At 39.8% G+C, this 21,568-nt stretch overlaps 1 protein-coding gene across 4 annotated transcripts in view; it reads right to left on the reverse strand.

Moving 5' to 3' along the window:
- KNL1 (kinetochore scaffold 1) overlaps positions 1 to 21,568 on the reverse strand; it is a 58,728-nt gene that overhangs the window by 28,213 nt on the left and 8,947 nt on the right. For 2 of the 4 annotated variants that reach the window (XR_014778185.1, XM_084776548.1), the window contains exons 5-12: positions 19,554 to 19,606; positions 17,749 to 17,782; positions 16,559 to 16,596; positions 15,838 to 15,890; positions 8,775 to 13,229; positions 3,746 to 3,884; positions 3,083 to 3,150; positions 953 to 1,051 (exon numbers count right to left, since the gene is read on the reverse strand). Coding sequence is in view for 3 of the 4 variants with exons in the window: in XM_084776548.1 (XP_084632674.1) it covers positions 953 to 1,051; positions 3,083 to 3,150; positions 3,746 to 3,884; positions 8,775 to 13,229; positions 15,838 to 15,890; positions 16,559 to 16,596; positions 17,749 to 17,782; positions 19,554 to 19,606 (4,939 nt within the window). In the remaining variant the exon portion in view is untranslated. The remainder of the gene's footprint in view (positions 1 to 952; positions 1,052 to 3,082; positions 3,151 to 3,745; positions 3,885 to 8,774; positions 13,230 to 15,837; positions 15,891 to 16,558; positions 16,597 to 17,748; positions 17,783 to 19,553; positions 19,607 to 21,568) is intronic. The other 2 variants (XM_084776549.1, XM_084776550.1) reach the window with 2 other exon arrangements.

Consider the following 21,568-nt stretch of genomic DNA (forward strand, 5'->3'; position numbering starts at 1 on the left):
TGTAAAGAAAATGCGAAGAAATTAGATATCCTGATGGCAAAGATCAAACTTGCCCCAAGGAACTCTGCACCTCTAATCAGCAGAAAGTAGTCTAATGATAACTTCGCCCCTTTCTTCTCTCATTCTTTTCTCTCCTATCTAGTGTTGGGGGCTGGGGGTGGGGAAAGGGAAGAAGTAAAGGGGCAGAGAAAGGAGGAAGAAAAAGAAAGAGCCCACAAAGCAGCAAACTCCGATTATATCACTCCACAAACATGCAAAGATGATGGATGACTATCAAAGCGCCCTCTGCTGGTCCAGTCAGCTGAGCTACTACAACATATAGACATATAATGCAGCTGCAAACATTGTCTATGAAGGCTAGCAATACCTCCACTCCCGCCAAAAACATGTTACCCACTTTTACTCTCCAGAGACTCAGCCATCCAGGTCTTGGAGGCAGATGTCCACAGCTGCAAACCCCTTTTCCCATGATCTGATATATTTTATTTCTTTTGGACTCTGTCTACTTTAAGACTTTTTCAAATCTCTTTTGTTTTTGAGCATGGCTTAGCTTTGTAGACACCAAGACTTGAAGACTATGTCAGTTATACCACTGAGGGAGAAAAAAAAATACCTCATAGATGTCAAACTGGCAGAGCTGTCAAGTTGGGTACTGACTTAAAATCTCACCTCCAAAGGCATCACTGGAGGGTTTGAGAGAGGTTACAGCTGGTATTACAACAAGTGCATCAATGTGAGGAAAGGGAGCATCACCAGGGGATACGAACTCAGGTTGTTAGACTTGTCAGCTGCAAGGCTTCACATAGTAGGCAGGCCTCTACCAACTAAGCTACATCCACAGCTCATGGTTTTGTCTTTTCTAAAATGCTTGCTCTGGTGCAACTTAATTTAAAAAAAATATATATAATATAGTTTAACTGAGATGAATATTTTGCCAAGCAATTACACTTACTTTGGCTGGGAGATTGCTCTGCCTGGGCTTCTGTATTAAGATATGGACCTGAAGAAGTATGAAGAACTCCTTTATTGTTATTTGGCCATCCTTGAGTTTCTTAAAAAGAAAAGAAGAAGAACTATATGAACACTCAAAAGTCAACTCACTTTGACTCTCACTACACCATTCGCCATCATACAGCAGAAGCGTGCTGGGCCCACAACTGCTTCATTCATTTCTAAATAGCCTAATGTACTGAGTTATGGAAGTAGCCAAACACTAGATTTTTATACAAGATTACTACTACTATTATTATCAAACAAGGTATCCCTCTGTAGCTCAGATTTGCTATGCAGTGTAGGATGGCCTGGAATTCACAATGTTAGTCTCCCTAGTGCTGAAAGAAAGGTATAGACCACCACACCCAGTCTAACATTTTAAAGGTTATTTAAAATAGTTTCCAAAAGCAAAACATTTGTCTCTTAATTTCTACTTACATAGGTTTGGGTGTTTGATCCCTCCAAAACTCACATTAATTCCCAAATTCATATGTTAATAGTATGTGGAAGTAGACAAAAACTGGATGAGGTTATAATGTTAGGGCCCCAGGCAGGACTGCATTGATGGCTTTATAAGAGGAAAATGGACTCGTTTTGGCAAGCTTGCTTTATTGCCATGAGATCCTAATGGGCTACCTAGAGCTTCTGAGGAGTGCCTCCACCTGGCAGCCTCACCACACGCTGACCTTGCAGTGGTGCTGTTTTACAAAGCATAGTGAACCACAAGCTGGCTGTGTAAACTACCCATTGTGGTATTCAGTTACTACAACAGAGAACAGACTCAGATAATATTTCATATACTAAGTTGAATCCTTAACAAAGAAAACTAGTCTTCTATATATTTGAAATACTTTAAAATTATAAAAAATTAGAGGTCTGGAGAGAAAACACAGTAGGTAGAGCATTTGCCCAGCATTTATGAAGCTCTGGGTTGGATTTCCAGTACCACATACAATTTGGTGTATGGCATTTGTATGTAATCCTAACACTCTAAGGGTAGAGGTAGAAGGATCAAAGTTTGAGGTCATTTTCAGACACAAATAAGTTTGAGGACAGCCGGGATATGTGGGAGCTACCTCAAAAACAAAATAAAAAACTAAGCCAAGCATGGTGGTACACATCTATAATTCTAGCACTTGGGTGGTGGAAGCAAAAAGATCAGGAATTCAAGGCCAGCATTAGCATTAGAGAGTTTAAGGCTAGCTTTGAATGCCTGAGATCCTGTCTCAAAAGACAATAAAATATTTTTACAAATTTAGCTGGGCATGGTGGTGCACGCCTTTAACTCCAGCACTCGGGAGGCAGAGGCAGGCAGATCTCTGTGAGTTCAAGGACAGCCTGGTCTACCAAGTGAGTTCCAGGACAGCCACAACTCTGTTATGCAGAGAAATCCTGTTTAAAAAACAAAAACAAAACAAAACAAAAACTAGAGAAACAAACAAACTAGTGTATTAAAAGTTAGAAATAAAGTTGGGCAGTGGTGGTGCATGCCTTTGATTATCAACACTCAAGAGGCAAAGGCAAATGGCTCTCTGAATTCGAGGCCAGTCTGGTCTATAGAGGAAGTTCCAGGTAAGCCAGGGCTATGCATAGAAAACCCTGTCTCAAAAAAAGAAGAAGAAGAAGAAGGAGGAGGAGGAGGAGGAGGAGGAGGAGGAGAAGAGGAGGAGGAAAAGAAAAAAGAAAGAAAGAAAAAAAAAAAAGAAAAACTAAGAAATAAGCCAGATATGGTGGCACACACTCTTAATTCCAGAAGTTGGGAGTCAGATGCAGATAAATCTCAGAGTTTGAGGCCAGCCAGAGCTACATCATAAGACCCTGTTTCAATACAAACAAAGGAACAAACAAATCAAAAACCAAAGTGAGAAACAGTGGCTATGGGATGGCTCAATAGGTAAGGGTACTTAACACCAACCTGACAACCTGAGTTCCATCCCTGAGACCCATTTGAGAGAAAGAGTGAGAGACCAATATCTGCATGTTGTCCTCACGGCCATATGTGTACTGTGGCATACATGCACTCATGCACATATACACAAAATAAATAATAAATGTAAGAATAATTAAAGTGAGGAACACATTAACATACCTCTCTCAAACTCTCTTCACAGATAGGGTCACCGAGAAACTGTGATTCCATTTGGCTGTTACGCTGTGCTAGAAGCAAAGCAAAATTTATGTAATAAGCAAGTCAAAGCTAAACTATAAAACTTGGAATAGTAGTGCACATCTTTAATCCCAACACTGGATAGGCAGAAGCAGGCAGATCTCTGTGATTTTAAGGCCAGCCTGATCTACACTACCAATTGTAGTCAGTCAAAGCTACACAGTGAGGCCTGCCTGGTTACATTACCAATTATAGGCAGCCAAAGCTACACAGTGAGACCCTGTATGAAAAACAAATGAAGGAAAACCAAAATGTAAAGTCATGATCCTAATGTACCCATGAACTAGGATGTTTCTGGGAAGCTGTTCACTTAGTAAGACAAAGTATCTATAATATAAGTCTTAAGGCTCTATTCAATGTTTCCTCACTAATTATAAGCTTTTGGAGGAAATGAACCATTCCTCTGTAATATAACACTTGTCATTTCATTAAATTAAAAAAAAATCAAAAGTGAAATATTACTTTACTTATTAACTCTATAACCATGGAAGGATTTATATAACATTCAATACTTCCTAAATTGAATATATTTATTAATCAAGGATTCAAATAACTGTTATTATTTAGCGTTCATAAAGATCTTACTGCTGACATCCAAAGAGATTCCATCAGCCTTGAATAAATCCAGAGAGCTGCTGCAACTAGACGGTGTCCTGCTTAGGCTTTTTGTCAATACACTGTTGACATTTTTATTGATATCTCCTTCAGTATGATGATCAAAAATCTGAAATTACCAAAGAAATATCAGTAAAGGGTCCAGTTAAATGGCTTAGTCAGTAAAAACACTTGCTATGTAAGCCTAGTGGCCTGAGTTCCATTCCTTGGATGTAATCTGAGCACCTCAAATAGTGTCTAGTGCAGGGATAGGGACATAGCTCAGTTTTCAAGACTGTAGTAAGCCCCAGCACTGCATCAAACTAGGTATGGAGTTGCACATATGCAATCCCACCACTCCACATGTAGAGTCAGAAAAGCAAAGGTTTTTTTTTTCAAGATTTATTTTATTTTCATGTATACAGTGCTCTACTTACATTTATACATACATGCCAGACAAGGGCATCAGATCACATTATAGATAGTTGTGAGCCACCATGTGGTTGCTGGGAATTGACTCAGGTCCTCAGGAAGAGCAGACAGTGCTCTTAACCACTGAGCCATCTTTCCAGCACAGATGGTTTAAGGCCATCAGTTAGTTCCAGGTTAGTCTGGGCTATGTGAGACTCTCTCTTAAATAAAAGTATCTAGGGGCTGAAGATGGCTCAGAGGTTAAGAGCACTTGCTGCTCTTGCAAAGGATCTCGGTTCAGTTCCCAATACCTACATGGAAGCTTCCAGTCATCTATAACTCCAGTTCCAAGAAGATCTAGTGCCTTCTTCAGGCTTCTACAGATATCAGGCACACATGATGTCTTGATATAGATACAAACATGCAGGGAAACACTCATACAGATAAAATAATAACCTTTTATTTTTATAAATAAAATTATTACTATTATTATTATTTTTTTTTTTTTTGGTTTTTCGAGACAGGGTCTCTCTGTGTTAGCCTTGGCTGTCCTGGACTCACTTTGTAGACCAGGCTGGCCTCGAACTCACAGCGATCCACCTGCCTCTGCCTCCCGAGTGCTGGGATTAAAGGCATGCACCACCATGCCCGGCTTAAAATTATTTTATAAATAAAAAATTAAATAGATTGTTAAAAAAGTATCTCCTGCTTGGTTTTGAATCTGTGGGCCACAACCCTTTTGTAGGGTAGAACAGACCCTTTCACAGGGGTCATCTAGCACCATCAGAAAATACAGATATTTACATTATGATTTATAGCAGTAGCAAATTACAGTTATGAAGTAGCAATGAAAACAATTTTATGGTGGACTAACAACAAGAGGAGCTGTATTAAGGGTTGCAGCTAGGAGCTGGAGGAATGGCTCAGAGACGCTCATTCAGAGGTGCTGGGTGCAGTTCCCAACCATCTGTAACTACAGTCCCATGGGGTCTGATGCCCTCTTCTGGTTACAAATGTACATTCAGTCAAAACACCAATATATTTACACAAAGTACATAAATATAGGGTCACAACATTAAGGAAAGTCGAGAACCGTGGATCAAGTGTATAGTAGATATTCAATATTTGTTGAACAAAATACTAATTTTCATAAAATCTAGTCAGATTTAAGTGTTATATTACTATTAGTAGTTTCTCAATGCCTTGGCTATTTTCTCATCACCTTACCTCAGAGCCACAGAAATCATCTTCTCTACTTATTCTCTATTTATTTTTATTTTGTTTTGTTTAAGACCAAGTCTTGAACAAAAAATATATAAAACTATCCCAAGCTTTACTTGAACTCATGGCTTAGCCTGATTTAAAACTTGTAACCCCCGCCTTTAGTTTTCTGAGTGCTGGACTATCAGGCATGGGATATTAGGCTAGAATATTACTTTATGGTTCTTTTTCTAAAGATTTATTGTCATTTTTAATTTTGTATATGTGTTTATGCCTGAGTGGAGGTTCATACATGTAAATGTAGGTACCTGAGGAGTCCAGAAAAGAATACTGGATCTCCTGGAGTTACAGACAATTATAAGGCACCTAATGTGGGTGCTGAGAATGGAACGACAGTGCTCTTAATCACTGAGCCACCTCTCCAACCCCCTTTATGTGGTTCTTAGCAAGAGTTTATAAAACTCAGCATTTCTAGTGTGTTACAGTAATTTGTATCTGTTCAGCCTACAATGTTAATAACTGACACAGGGAGACTGAAATGTACTTTAAAGCTGCCAGCACTTCGCTGGGCAGAGTCTGAACTGATTCTAATCTACTCGTAAACTAAACAAACTACTCTAAACCTTATAACACACATATATTCCAAGCACTTGCCACTATGACCCCTGGGCCGGTCCTCATCAAGTCCCCACCATCCTCCTCCAACAGTCAAACTCTCCTCCTCTCTCCAGGAAGTCCCGCCTTCCACTTCCTGTCCTTCTGCCCAGCTGATTGGCTAAAAAGTGCTTTATTGATAGTTGATACATTCACTCAGCATTCCTCCACAATTCCCTTTTAGTCTAATTTAAAAAAAAAAAAAACCTTTTACCTATATATTTATATCATTGCACCAATATGCACACACAAGAACCACAAAACAATCGTTATATTTATGCTATACTCATAATGTTTCGCTGTCTTCAACCCCATTAGAGACTTGAGAAGGAATAAAATTAATTAGCTGAGTAAATAGGAAGTGCAAGTTAGCAGCTTCCAAAATGGGGGGTGGGGGGTGGGAAAATGATGACAGAGACACTTTGCTACCTGAACAGTCACTCGAAACTCTTAACACATTGGAGCATCATCTTCAGCCTCTGGCCCACTTTATCTGACAGACATGTTTGTGAAGCAGGGACTATTGAGGACTTGCTTACCCTGTCTTGGCAGAGTTAGGCCATCAACTCCACCTGCATCCAAGTTTGCCCATTTCAGGCAGAATTCTGTCTGTGGCAGAAAACAAGGACATTTTTTGCCCAGGGGCGGGTTTGCCACATCTGAAGCCATCTCCATATGTAGGTTCCTGATGCTCATTACCTTCTTTGAGGCAGGCTGGGTGCTGCCAGGAGTCAACCTGTCTCATTTTCAAAATCCTCAAAACAAAATTTCTTTAAATGCCATATTCTGTAGGTCTCTGACGTTTTTGAAGACTTGATCTAAATATTTTATCTTATCTGTCTACTAAACCTAAGATGTACAGTCTTGTGATAAAATTGGTGCCCGGCTAGCTCAGTCGGTAGAGCATGAGACCCTTAATCTCAGGGTCATGGGTTTGTGCCCCACGTTGGGAGCCAATTTGTTAGTGTAATTTGTATCCGTTCAGCCTACAATGTTAATAACTGACACAGGGAGACTGAAACGCACTTTAAAGCTGCCAGCACTTCTCCACACAGAGTCTAAACTGATTCTAATCTACTTGTAAACTAAACAAACTACTCTAAACCTTATAACATACATATATTCCAAGCACTTGCCACTATGACTGACCAGGCTGGTCCTCGTCAAGTCCCCTTCCTCCTCCTCCTCCAACCATCAAACTCTCTTCTCCTCTCCAGGAAGTCCCGCCTTCCACTTCCTGTCCTTCTGCACAGCTGATTGGCTAAACAGTGCTTTACTGGCGATTGATACATTCACTCAGCATTCCTCCACACTAGTGTTCATTTTCCCACCTATAAAACTGGATTTGACTAGCAAGTTTTGTTCTTTCCAAGATACCCAAATGAAGCATTTTCTTTAAAAAGCAAAACAACACTCAGGCATGGTGGCACTCAGGCCTTAAATCCCAGCATTCAGGAGACAGGGGCAGATAGATATCTATGAGTTCAAGGCTTGCCTGGTTTACAGAGCAAGTTCTAGGACAGCCAGGGCAACACAGAGAAATCTTGTCTTGAAAAACTCAAATCAATCAACCAATCTTGATTCACACCCAAGTACTAGGCATTCTTCCAGTCACTAGAGAAATGGGCTCTTTAACATATCCTGATACACCAATGTAACCTTGTCAAGCTTGTCTTTTAGCATTTTGAATAGAAGAAAAGGCTTTTTATTCCTCAAATATTTATAATACAGAAGACTCTTTTCAAGGTATATATGGTAGCACAAGGAGATAAAATCAATGTGGACTACATAGTTAGACTTATCTTAAAAACCAAATGTGATAGTGAGATGACTATTACCAAGTCTGATGACTTCAATTTGATCCCTAGAACCCACAACACAGTAGGAGATAACCAACTCCACAAAGTTGTCTTCTGTCCTATAAGTGCTGTGCACCCCTTCCCCAACACACACACAGAGAGAGAGAGAGAGAGAGAGAGAGAGAGAGAGAGAGAGAGAGAGAGAGACAGAGAGAGAGAGAGAGAGAGAGAGAGAGAATGAGAATAATAATTTTCAAATTCATAACCAACCAAAGAGATTCTTATACACAAAGTAATACTGACAAATTACTAGCAAAAGTGACTGAGTATTTAGGATTATACAAATTTGATCTGGCATTATACAGTATGTCTGATATTTCAGCACGGGAGGTAGAGGCAAAAGGACTACACATTTGAGGCTATTGAGGGCAGTAAAGTAAAATGCTGTCTCAAAAATTCAAGACACAATTCTAATACTAGATATCTGTACAATTTTAATTCCATTTTTGTGGGCATTTGCCACCACAAATTATTGTTTTGAGATAAGGTCTTGTTATATATATCTATCTCCCAGGCTGGCCTCTAAGTCATAGCCGTCCTCTTATCTCAGCCTTCAGTGTGCTAGGATTACAGATGTAGGCCACCATGTTATTGTCTTAAAAGTCTCTCACCAACTGACCTGTGATCATTCTACATAGGAATATTCCTTTAACCTATAGTAAATAGAAATAGTTTCTATTTGCTTAGAAACATAAAATCCAAGAACATTTATTATTAAAAAATTACAGCTGAGTATGGTAGTATATACTAGGTATATCATATATAAGTAGTAATCCTAACCCTGAAAAATTTATAGCAATAGGATTCTAATGCATCTATCTCAAAAACAAAAATACTCAAAATTCAAGAACACTTTTTGGTTCAGGACAGCTTACCTCATGATCTTGTGTACCATCATCATGTGTTCTGATTTTTTTCTCACTTGTAACATTATCATCTTGTGCCCAGGCTCTTTTTTGTGCACTGCAGGTTTCTATTTTGTTTTCAGATGATAAAATCTCTTTGTGATCTGTGTCAATCATAGCATTTTCTTCGATGTCTAAGCTAGTAGAATCTGATGAAAATATCTCACCAGGATACATAGGGAGATTTTCCTCATTTATATACTGAGATGGACTCAAGTTCAGTTTGGCTGCAATAGATCCAATGCCTGAATCTTTACTAGATATTGGCTGAGCTTCTAAGTGAGTTAACTCAGTTGCATCTGTTGGAATTTGCTCCAGGTCATCAACACCAGTGATGCTACAACTTTTCTTGCTTGGTAGTTTGGGTAAAAAGATTCCCAATGAACATCTTCTCATTTTGTCCTTAACTGCTTTTAGTGGTATAGATATACCTTCTTCATCTCTATCATCACTGGAACCTAGGTTATGTATTCCTGTAGCTTGTCCCATAGTCATGTTACCATGTGCCTGTTTTCCTACTTCAAGTAACTGTTTTGCAGGAGGTAACGTATGAACAGTCTGAAAGTCTAAATTGTCCTCAGTTTTTCTATTCAAATTACTCAGACTTGGTTTGACACTGCTAAAACATGAAACATTAGATGGCACTGTAGGGTCTGATGCTTCTGCAGCGTTGGCATGGATTTGAATGACTTGTGTTGTCAGGGCTGAATTACTATGGCAATCTATATCTGCATTACATTTATCTGCTTGAATACTTTCCTTCAGTTCTTTTTTGTAGTTTATAGCAAAGTGTTCTGCATTAGTGAGCATTTCGGACTCATTTTCATATGAGGGTGCAGAGAAATTTCCTGTAAGTAAAGGTAAAGTCTTCATTCCAGCCTTAGACAATACTCTTTCATCTTTATTGGCAGCACCCTGGTCTTTTTGAGTTGATAGATGTTGCTGAGCTGAGAGAAGAGGCTGAGAAGCAACACTAACATCAACTACAAAGGCCTCCATTTGATCCTTTGAGAGTTTAGGAGATGCCTGCTCTGAGTTAGATTTAGTCATCTCCCTCAGAGGCTCTTTTATCAGATCTTGATCTTTAAGCAGTGCTGTGGTACTTTCAGTTTGAGTAGCTTCTTTTGAAGGACAAGGTGCAAAGACAGACAGTATTTCAGATTCCATGTGATATCTACTTGGTAAAACACCTGCATGAGCAAACTCACTTGGCACTTGGCAATTACTGGCTTTCTCCTTATTTTTATCACACAAGGACATATTACCATCCAAATTATCAGAGGTAACATTTGATAAAGAGGAATACTTGTCACTGAATCTATACGCTACATCACTGCCTGTAAAATCCACATTTTTTCCATCTATTCTATTTAATGGACAGCTTTCAAGTTTAGTTTGTTTCAATGTATTGGCTTCCACAGCCTTTCCTATGACCTCATCTAGATCAGCTTTATGAAACTTGATGATTTCCATTGTACTTTGATCACTTGATAATGTATTAGGAGGAATAACTGTTGTCATATGGTGGTTTTTTTCAACTACTGTTTTTGTGATGATTGCTTGAATACTGGTATCACCTTCAGGACCACTCAAGTTTGTTGTTGCCATCCCCAATTTAGTATAGTCATGAAGTAATTTCTCCTTGGCTTGACAATCGATGAAAACTGTATGGGACTTGGTGACATCCAGATCACTGAGATTATCTACAAACATTATAGTTTTGTCCACAGGTACAGTAGTTATTTCATCTGGTGGGACAGTTTTATATTCTGAAGCAGAGGGTTGACTTCTACAGATCTGTATGTCCTCTGGCCTGTGTGCAGACAAAACTGGTTTAGAAGTTCCTGTCAATGGTACAAAATTGAAGCCCTCTCTATCTTCCAGCCTACTTTCATTACACATTTCCATCACAGAACTCTGAGTGGCATCTCTATTATCATTCTCTGGAAATGTAATGGTCTTGTTTTGGAGCCTAAGTCTTTTTCTTCTCTGAGTTTTGCCTGACAGAAGTTCATTCAGAAATCTAGGCTTCTGTACATCATTAGTGTCTTCCCTAGGCCCACTATTAGACTTTTCCTCTAGCGTCGTTAGCTGGCTGCCTTTTGCTGCTGGCTGCCTGCTTTCACTATTGTTTGAAACAGAAACAGTCTCTTCAGCAGGAATAGACATCACTTTTGGCTTCTGTAGGTTTTCCTTTTTGGATAATTCAAAGTGATGTCTGTTGGGAAGTACACCTGACATCTCTGCTTGGTAGTCAATGAAAACAGTATGGGACTTTGTCATTTCCAGTTCCTCATGATCATCTATACACATTATAGTCTTGTCCAGATGACCAGGAGTTATTTCATGCGGTGAGATAATTTTACATTCTAAAGGAGTTGTGTGGCTTTTAGTGATTTCCATTTCATCCTGTCCACATGAATACAAAATGGTTTTGGAAGTTTCTGCCAAAGGTACTAAGCGAGAATCATGTTTATCTAACGAAGATCTATGGTTTATTTTAACTGTGGGACTCTTGGTGATATCCATATCATTCTCACTACCCTCTGAAAATAAAATAGTTTTATCAATTTTCAGTCCACCAGCACTTTTTCTTCCACAAATTTTGGTATTTTGCTTTTCCTTCAGAAATTCAGGCTTATGCTGACTTTTGTCCTTTAACACGTCCATATCATTAGTTGCTCCTACTCTGTTTTCTACAGGAATGTTCACAGCTCTTTGTTTCCTTCCTGCTGTGAGTTGGATGTTTCTGTGTTCTAAACTAGTATTACTATCTTCTTGTACATCAGAAGGACCAAACCCAATTACAATAGTGTGGCTCTTTGTCAGATCCATGGTTTGTTCCTCCTCTGAAGAAATTATCATCTTATCATGAGAATAGTCAGGAGCATCTATGTTTTTCCTCTGTGGTTCAAGAAGTTTAGACCGCTGGTCTTGTACTGCACGTCCTAGTACTTGTTTGCCCAGCTTTCCCCATTCTTCTGAAGGGGTTTGGCTGTGTGAGTAAGATTTAGTGACATTCTTTGATGTTATGTCCAAAGTAGGAAAAAATTGGCTTCTTAGCTTACTTGTGTGACTTTCAGTCAAATCCATATCTTCACCTGCTAAGAGTTCAGTCCTTCTGTCAGCCAAGGAAACAGATAAAGTGTTTGTCAGGTTCTGCTGCAATCTTTCCTTAGATACTTGAGGAACTGTATTATAATTTACATTCATTTTGTCATCTTCTGACATAGTTATATGATTTTGGAGCATCATTTCTTTTTCAAATACTGGTATAGATGTTATTTCTTTTTTAGTGTTTCCTTGACCTTGCTTGAATATTGTATTATCTATTGCAACTGTGTGACTCTTGGTAATGTCCATGTTATCCTCTTTTGCTCCCAGTGGATCAGCATCTAGATTTGCGCATATTTTGGAATATTTACCATCAGGGTTCAGCAAATTTTTTTCCTCTCTTATACTTGAGAGACACTTAGTCAGTTCCATTGCATCATTGCTACTAGTATAAAAAATTGTCTTATAACCTTGGATAGCTGGATTGGAACATGCAGATTCTGAGGTTTCAGCCAATGTGCTAGCACCTTGATTAGAAATCTGTGTGGCTGTGTGGGTTTCTACCACCACAGTGTGACTTTTGGTAACATAAATCTTGTGTTCAGGGTTTGGGAAAGAGTCTTGCAAAGCAGCTATTAGTTTATCCTTAAGAACTGCTTTCTTCTCTGGCCCTTCAGTTCTATCCATTGTTGTAATACTCATCATGACATTTTGATTTTGAGTTTCTCTTTTAGATAAGTTACTTTCTGATGGCAAAACTTGTATCCTACAGTTAGTTGTCAACTCCATACACTCATTGCCATAAATTGTATTATCACCCTTAAATTCTCCTAAGTTGGCTTTGCTAGATGGAGGACTCCAAGTCTGAATATAGGCTGTATGACACTCGGTCAAGTTCATTCCATCATCTTGTTCTCTAAAGATTCTAGGCTTATTACTATTATTTTCATCTACATTATGAGATACAGGCATTGGATGTGTAGAAGAGAGGCTGTTTGATTCTTTGGAATATACAAGTATCTCAGAATTTTCCTTGTCAAGCTCTGTAGAAAGAGAAGTACTGCATTTTCCTGTTTTTAATCTTTTTATGAAGTTATCAGAATTTTTTTCTGAGAAAGTGTTTTTACTTATGGAAGTTAGGGGACATTCTAATTCCTTTGTAATTCTTGAATTCTCAGCACGATACTTTAAATTCTTCAGAAAGGATGTAGTATCTATTTTTGTGGAATTTTCATTTTTGGTCCACTCTGAAAGCCCTTTGGAAATCATCACAGTGTGACTTGCTGTCAGGTCCATCTGGTTTTCATCTGAAAAGATGACTGTCTGGTCATTTGCATGTTTCCTTTCATGGATGTGGTCTATAACTGAAAACTATAATGAAAGAAAAATAGAAAAGTTAGATCAGTGTAGGGTATTTCTGTAACTTATTCTTTGATGTATGGTGTTTAGGTACACCGACATGTATGCCTATGAATCACTTGCATGCCTAGTGCCTGTGGAGGCCAGAATAAGGTGTCAGAGTCCCTGGAGGTGGAGTTACACATGGGTGTGAGCCGCCATGTGGGTGCAGGGAATTGAACCTAGGTCCTCTGCAAAAGTAGTCAATGCTCTTAAAACTGAGTCACTTCTCTAATCTGAAGTGTAACTTTTTTTTCTTAAGATTTATTTATTCATTATGTATACAGCATTCTGCCTGCATGTACACCTGCATGTATAATGAGACAAAAGATCTCATTATAGATGGTTGTGAGCCACCATGTGGTTGCTGTGAAATTGTACTCAGGACCTTTGGAAGAACAGCCAGTGCTCTTAACCTCTGAGCCATCTCTCCAGCCTGAAATGTAAATTTTGAAAAAGGAATTTTATAAATGTACTATATAACACAATGAGTAATGGTTTCAAGCTATATTGGTTTACTTAAATCAATGGTGTAGTATATTTTATGTAATTTGTTATTATTTATTTTTTCTCCCTAGGATTAGGGATGTAGTGCTGATAGAGTGCTTGCTTACAATGTATTAAGCCCTGTGATCAATCCCCAGCACAGCATAGAGTAGATATGTTAATTCACACATATTATCCCAGTACCCAGGAGGTGGAGGTAGGAGGATAAGAAATTCAAGGACGTCCCACATAGCTGTGCATGCCTTTGATCTCACCACTCTGGGAGGCTGAGGTAGGGGAATCTCTGTGAGTTCCAGGCTTGTTCAGTCTACACAGTAATCTCCAAAACAGCCAAGATTACACAATATAGTGAGACCTTGTGTCAAGCAACAAAAAAGTTCAAGATCATTCTTGAGTTCAGACTGAGCTGTAGAGCCTGTCTCATACTTTTTTAAAAGCTAAAGTCTATAAATAAATTACTTTTTTGATAGTTTAGAAAAAATTAAAAATTAAAAGTTAATTGCATGCAATGAACATATGAAATGCAACCATAATAAAAATTCTGTATTGAGAACTGGGCATGGTGGCACATGCTTTTAATCCCACCACTCGGAGGCAGAGGCAGGCTGATCAATGTGAGTTTCAGGCCAGCCTAGTGTACAAAGCGAGTCCAAGATGGCCAGGGCTACACAGAGAAACTGGCTTGAAAAACAAAACAAAAACAAAAAACAAAAACCCCCACAAAACTCTATTGAATAGTCACTGGAACCCTAAATAAAATGTCTTGCCAAGCATGGTGGCACACGCCTATGATCCCAGCATTCAGGGAGGCACAGGCAGGTGGATCTCTGTATGCTCAAGGCTAGGCTAGTGTGTATGTGTGTGTGAGTGTGAGTATGTATATATAAGTATAAATATATGTATGTATGTATATATGTGTGTGTATATCTAGGTCTATATACGTGTGTGTGTGTGTGTGTGTGTGTGTGTGTGTGTGTGTGTGTGTGTGTGTATCCCCCCGCCCCAGAAAGAGTTTCTCTGTGTAAGAGCCCTGGCTGTCCTAGACCCACTTGTAGACCAGACTAGCCTCAAACTCAGAAGTTCTCTGGCCTCTGCCTCTCAAGTGCTGGGATTAAATGCATGCACCACCACCCCTGGCTGCTAATTTATATTATACTCTGTACTTCAAGAGTCTTGTTTTTGAAGATATAATTTCTAGTTTCTTGTTATTCAAAATACACTCTGTGTACCTGCATGCCAGTATCATTCAAGACATGGTTAGATATATAGATTCTTAAGGATGGAAAAATGACTCAGCACTTAAGAGCATTTCTACTCTTTTAGAGGACTAAGGTTCAGTTCCTAATACCTGCATGGCAGCTAACAACTGCTTCTAACTGCAGTTGGAGGGGCTCTGGTGTCCTCATCTGGATTCTCTGGGCACTGGGCATGAACATGGTGCAGATTCATACATGAAGAGAAACACTCATATATACTGCAACAAATACTTAAGAAATATAATCTCTGAAGAGTTTACCCATTTCAACTAGATACAAATATGTTTGTCTCCCTACATACAACACACACATTTCCCATGTGTGTGATGGTGGATACTGAATTCAAATCCTTGAACATGCTAGACAAACTACCACTGAGCTGAATCTTCAATTAAAAAAAAACCCCTCTATTTTAGCCAGGTGGTGGTGGCACACGCCTTTAATCCCAGCACTTTGGAGGCAGAGGCGGGTGAATCTCTGTGAGTTCGAGGCCAGCCTGGTATACAAAGCAAGTTCCAGGACAGCAGAGAAACCCTGTTCCAAAAAAAGCCCAAAAAAAGGCCCCCCCAAAAAAACCACAAAAAACAACTTCTATTTTATTAAAATTCTGAGATATTTTATGTGTTCATTAAAATTTGAAAGGTCTTAGTATTATTTAAATTGGCAATGACTTAATTGTTCTCAATTAAGTGGAAATCTAGGAAGTTTTTATAGGCTTTGATAATTTACTTTGGTAAGTTATCTCAAAATTATACTATTACCATAAATATTCGCTATTTAACTGTGAAAGATTAAATTATACTTCCATGATGTCATACCTCCTTTTGTTGCATCTGAGTCTGAATAGGAGCACAGAGTAATGTGTTCATACCTATGGAACAAGAAAAAAAAACATCATGCCAGGAGTCTGATTTTCTTTTTTAGAACCTTCATCAGTTAGAAGTATCTACAGTATTCTGGGTGCATGGTGGTCAACTTGACACAAGCTAGAGTTATCTAGGAAGGGGAACCTCAGTTGAGAATATGCAAGTCTGTAGGGCACTTCCCAGATAAATGATTCATGTGGGACGGCCCCGCTCACTGGTGGGGGTGGCATTCCTGACTAGATGAACCTGTGCATTGTATAAAAAAGCAGGCTCAGCAAGCCATGTTGAGCAAACTAGTAAGCAGCATTTCCTTGGTCTCTGTTTCAGTTCCTGCCTTGAGTTCCTGCCCTGACTTCCCATCATAATGAAACAACTATAAACAAAAATAAATCCTTTCCTTGCCACACTGTTTTTGGTCATGGTGCTTAACAGAAAACTAGAAACCTAACTAAAACAATTAGTTACTAAGCTCTTCATAAGGACTATGAATTAATCATCTTTAAGATTGGTGGTGGTGGTGGTGGTGGTGCACACCTTTAATCCCAGCACTGGGAAGCAGAGGTAGGTGGATCTCTGAGTCCAGGACAGCCAAGGCTACTGGGAGAATCCCTGTCTTGAAAAACAAAAAACAAAAAACAAACCAAAAAAAATAAATGTATTTGGTCATACTCACCAGTAATTGCACAATAATTATCATCTGAATTCTTATTGCTAAAAAAAAAAGGGGGGGGAGCATTTTTATAAATTATATTCCAAATAATTATGAAGAATCACAACAGTTAAAAGACTTAGGAACAGAGACAGACATAGTGACCCACGCCTTTAATATCAGCACTTAGGAGAGTCAAGTAGATTTCTGTGAGTTAAAGGCCAGCCTGGTTGACACAGTGAGTACCAGGACAGACCTATACACAGTAAGATCCTGTCTCAAACAAGCAAGAAAACAAACAAACAAACAAAAAAGACTAAGGAAGATGAAAGGTTTTCATAGGGTGGCTAGCAGGAAATTACAGACCCTTACCTGAATGGTCTTAATAGTGTGTTAAACTAAGAACACTATATAAATATGCTTTAATATATGCTGCTTTCTCTTCCTTCCTTCCTTCCTTCTTTCCTTCCTTTCTTTTGAGACATGGTTTCTCTGTGTAACAGTACTGGCTATCCTGGAACTTGCTATGTAGACCATGTTGGCCTTGAACTCAGAGATATGTCTGCTCTGCCTCCTGGGAGCTGGGATTAAGGGCATGCTTCTTATTTAAAAAAAAAAAAAAGATCTGTAAATCAATTCATTTTCAAAACCTCAAAAAAAGTAAACAAGGGCTAGAGAGATGGCTCAGTAGTTAAGAGCACAGGCAGCTCTTGCAGAGGACCCAGCTTCAATTCCCAGCGCACGCACTGCAGCTCACACCTGTCTGTAGCTCCAGTTCTAGGGGTCTGACACCCTCTTCTGGCCTCTGCAGGCACTGCACACACAGGGTACACATGCGTGCTGGAAACACTCTCATACACACAATACAAAGAAAAACACATTTAGCCAGGTGGTGGTGGCGCACGCCTTTAATCCCAGCACTTGGGAGGCAGAGGCAGGTGGATGGCTGTGAGTTCGAGGCCAGCTTGGCCTACAAAGTGAGTCCAGGACAGCCAAGGCTACACAGAGAAACCCTGTCTTGAAAAACAAAAATCAAAACAAAAAAGACTATATTGTACACTTATTTTTCAGATATAGCCATACATATACTAAATTCTACAGTTTGTTATTTTAAATTAATGCTAAGTATTTGACAGAAGAGTTGGTTAAATAACAAAAACATTTAATTTTTTTTCAGTTAATAGGAATATAATTAGTACATGCCCCTTACTTACTGTAGAGTCGACACATTTTTTCTGGCTTCTGTCTCTAAAAATAAAGTAAAAAATTAAAGTTGTTAAAGGATACTTGGTCAAGTATTAGAAAAGTTATATAAGAATGTTAACAGCAAAATTTTTTTTAAAAGGTGCTATTCAACCTTTCTGCCCTCATGACTACAAGTATACTTCATTTCTCTTTCCTCTGCTTTCTCGTTGTTGTTGTTGTTGTTTGGTGAGGGGTCTCGTGCTCTTATTTTTTTTTTCCTCCTGAGATAGAGTTTCAAATTCAAAGGAGACTAGAACTTGCAATGTAGCCCAGGCTGGAGTTGAACTTGTTATCCCTCTGCCTCAGCCCTGGGAATGCTGGGATTACAGATGTAAATTCCCACATCCAGCTAAGGATATATTTTTGTGGTGGGGGTGGGTGGGGGAGGGGAGGTTATATATACATTCATGCGGGAGTATGTACATATGCACATATGCACATGTGTGGGCATGCATGTGTCAGCCGGAGTCAATGTTAGGTGCTACCCTCTACCACTCCCCACTTCATTTTCTGAGGCAGCATCTTCTCACTTAACCTGAAGCAGCTCACTGGCCTGGAGGGCACAGTTCAGCCAATGAGTTCCAGGGAGCCTCCTGTCTTAGACTCTTCAGCGATAAAATTATAGGCATATTGTGGTTTGAATGAGAGATGTTCCCCATAGTTCTGTGCATTTGAACACGTGGTCTCCAACTGGTGGCCATGTCTGAGAGGTTTAGGAAGCGTGGCCTGCCAGAGGAAGTGCGTCTCTAGTGGCAGGCTTTCAGAGTAAAAACAAAGGCTCAGCTACGCCAGCTTCTCTCTCTACATCATGGTCAAAGTTCAAGATGTAAGCTCTCAGGTCACTACTCTAGCCACCATGCCTGCCACTTTCCTGCCATGACAGGCTCTTTTTTTTTTTTTTTTTTTTGGCAAAACAGGGTTTCTCTGTACAACAGCTCTGGCTGTCCTGGAACTCCCTCTGTAGTCCTGCTGGCCTCGAACTCACTGAGATCCACCTGCCTCTGCCTCCCAAGTGCTGGGATTAAAGGCATGCGCCAGACTCCTTTTTTTAAAAAAGATTTATTTATTATTTATTATTATTTAAGATGTATTTATTATTTATACTGCATGTGTGCCTGCACGCCAGAAGAGGGCACCAGATCTCATCATAGATGGCCATGAACCACCATGTAGTTGCTGGGAATTGAACTCAGGACTTCTGGAAGAACAGGCAGTGCTCGTAACCGCTGAGCCATCTCTTCGGCCCCTATGATAAACTTTTAATCTCTCTGGGCCCATAACCTCAAATAAACTATTTCTTCTATAAGCTGCCTTGGTCACGGTGCTTTATCACAGCAGTAGGAAGGTAGCTAATACAAGGTATACACTATCACACCTGGCTCCCGCCCCCACATCACCACCACCAGTCTCCACCTGACTTTTAAGTGGGTACTGAAGAGCCCAATCCAGGTCCTCACGCAAGTATGGCAATCAACTTACCAACAGAGCTACTTTTCTATCCGTAGGATAAATTATTTAAATAGTAAGATAGGGCTAGAAAAAATGACTCAGCAGGTAACGGCATTTGCTGCCAAATAGGACCCAAATACAATCCCAAGAGACCACATGTTTGAAAGAAAACAGAATTTCAACTGTCTCTTGACCTCCACACATCTTAGGATACATGCTCATATCACAGTCATACGCATGCGCGCACACACGTGAAAAGTTATGGTTACATAACCACAGAAAAATTGTAAAGAAAACACTAGCAGGACTTATATCACATATTTACCTGCAATTTCTGAATTTCTCTCTGTTTTCATATAAGACTCTGTCTGGAATACTCTACAAGAGAAAAAAAAGAATACTGAAAAAACATTTATTTATTGATTATTGGTTGGTTAGTCGGTTGATTGGTTTTTCGAAACAGTTCTGGCTGTCCTGGACTCACTTTGTTGCCAGGCTGGCCTCAAACTCACAGATCCGCCTGCCTCTGGCACCTGAGTGCTAAGATTAAAGGCATACACCACCATGCCCATGGGAAAACATTAAAATATATATATATTTACTACAGTTTTACTATTGACTATGTGACGTACTTGTTAGGGTGCAAATACTTTTCTCTTTATAAATGTTAAAGCTCTATAATTATATGTATATGAAAAATTGCTGCTTTTTTTTTTTTTTGAGATGGGCTTGGGCTATGTAGTTTTAGCTAGTTTAACCTATAACTCCCTATGTAGAACAGGCTGAGCCAGGGCGTGGGAGCGCACACCTTTGATTCCCAGCACTCTGGTGGCAGAGGCAAGAGATCTCTATCTTTTAGGCCAGGCTGGTCTACAGAGTAAATTCTAAGATAGCCAGGGCTACATAGAGAAACAAACAAACAAAAACAGCTTGGCCTTCAACACGAAGAGATCCATTTGCCTGTGCCTCCTAACTACTGGCAGGATGCAGGAGAGCACATCTTTAACCCCAATGCTGGGGGGGGGGGTTATCCTTGGGAAGCAGGTGGATATTCTTTACTTTAAGGCCAGCCTGGTCTACTAGTGAGTTCCAAGGTACTCAGTTACATGGTGAGCCTGTCTCAAAAACCTCAAATATTTAAAAATAGGCCTAGCAAAGTTGAAAATCAAAGAACAAGAACAGTATCAACCAAATAGATCTAGAAATATACTACAAGCTAATTCCATAAGCAGTAATGTACTCCAGATACAGGTTATCCAGCGCCCTCTTCTGGCCTCTAGAAGAGCAGCCACCCCGGGTTCCAGCTGCCATGGCAGACTGTATTTCATCAAACCATAAACCAAACCAAACTCTAGAATGAAGCTATTTAGATGCCATTCCCAGTAGCCCTTGGCCAACAATATAGTACCTCCGCCACTGAGCTGTTACCAACACCTGCCTTTGGTATTTAGAGCAGCTGGGCAGGCGCACACCTCCATTCCCCGCACTGGGGAGGCAGGGGCAGGAGGGTCTCTGAGTTCCAGGACAACTATGCCTACACAGAGGAGCCTATGGGGGAAGAAAGGAGAATAAAACACTGAAAACAAAAACAATAAACTTTGCATCTAAGTAGTCTTTTGTGAATTTTCTTTCTTTCCTTTTTTTTTTCCTCTCTGAGATAGGGTTTCTCTGTGTAGCCTTGGCTGCCCTGGACTGGACTTGCTTTGTAGCCCTGGCTGGCCTCGAACTCACAGAAACCTGCCTGCCTCTGCCTCCATAGTGCTGAGATTAGAGGCTTGCGATATCGCACCCAGCACATATCCAATAAGACAATGCATGTAGGGGGCTGGAGAGATGGCTCAGCGGTTGGGAGCACTGTCTGCTCTTCCGGAAGTCCTGAGTTCAGTTCTCAGCGACCACACGGTGGCTCACAACCATCTATGATATGATCTGATGTCCTCTTCTGGCCTGCGGGTGCGCATGCGGGCAGAGCATTGTATACATAATAATAAAGAAATAAATCTTAAAAAGGCAATGCATGCAGTCAATATAGTATCTGTCAAAGTATAAATATTTACTAGTGGCTTTTAAAATTTGTTGTTGGGGCTGGAGAGGTGGCTCAGAGGTTAAGAGCCCTGACTGCTCTGCCAGAGGTCCTGAGTTCAATTCCCAGCAACCACATGGTGGCTCACAACCATCTGTAATGTGATCTGGTGCCCTCTTCTGGCAAGCAGAGAATTGTATGCATAATAATAAATAAATACATCTTTTAAAAAAATAAAATAAAATTTGTTGTCTTTTGAGACAGGTATAGGGTAAAAGATGAGCCCACTTCTGGGTTTGAAAAACCTACCAAAAATC

This window comes from Acomys minous (assembly GCF_964271855.1).
Source record: "Acomys minous genome assembly, chromosome: 3".
Lineage (NCBI taxonomy): Eukaryota > Metazoa > Chordata > Mammalia > Rodentia > Muridae > Acomys > Acomys minous.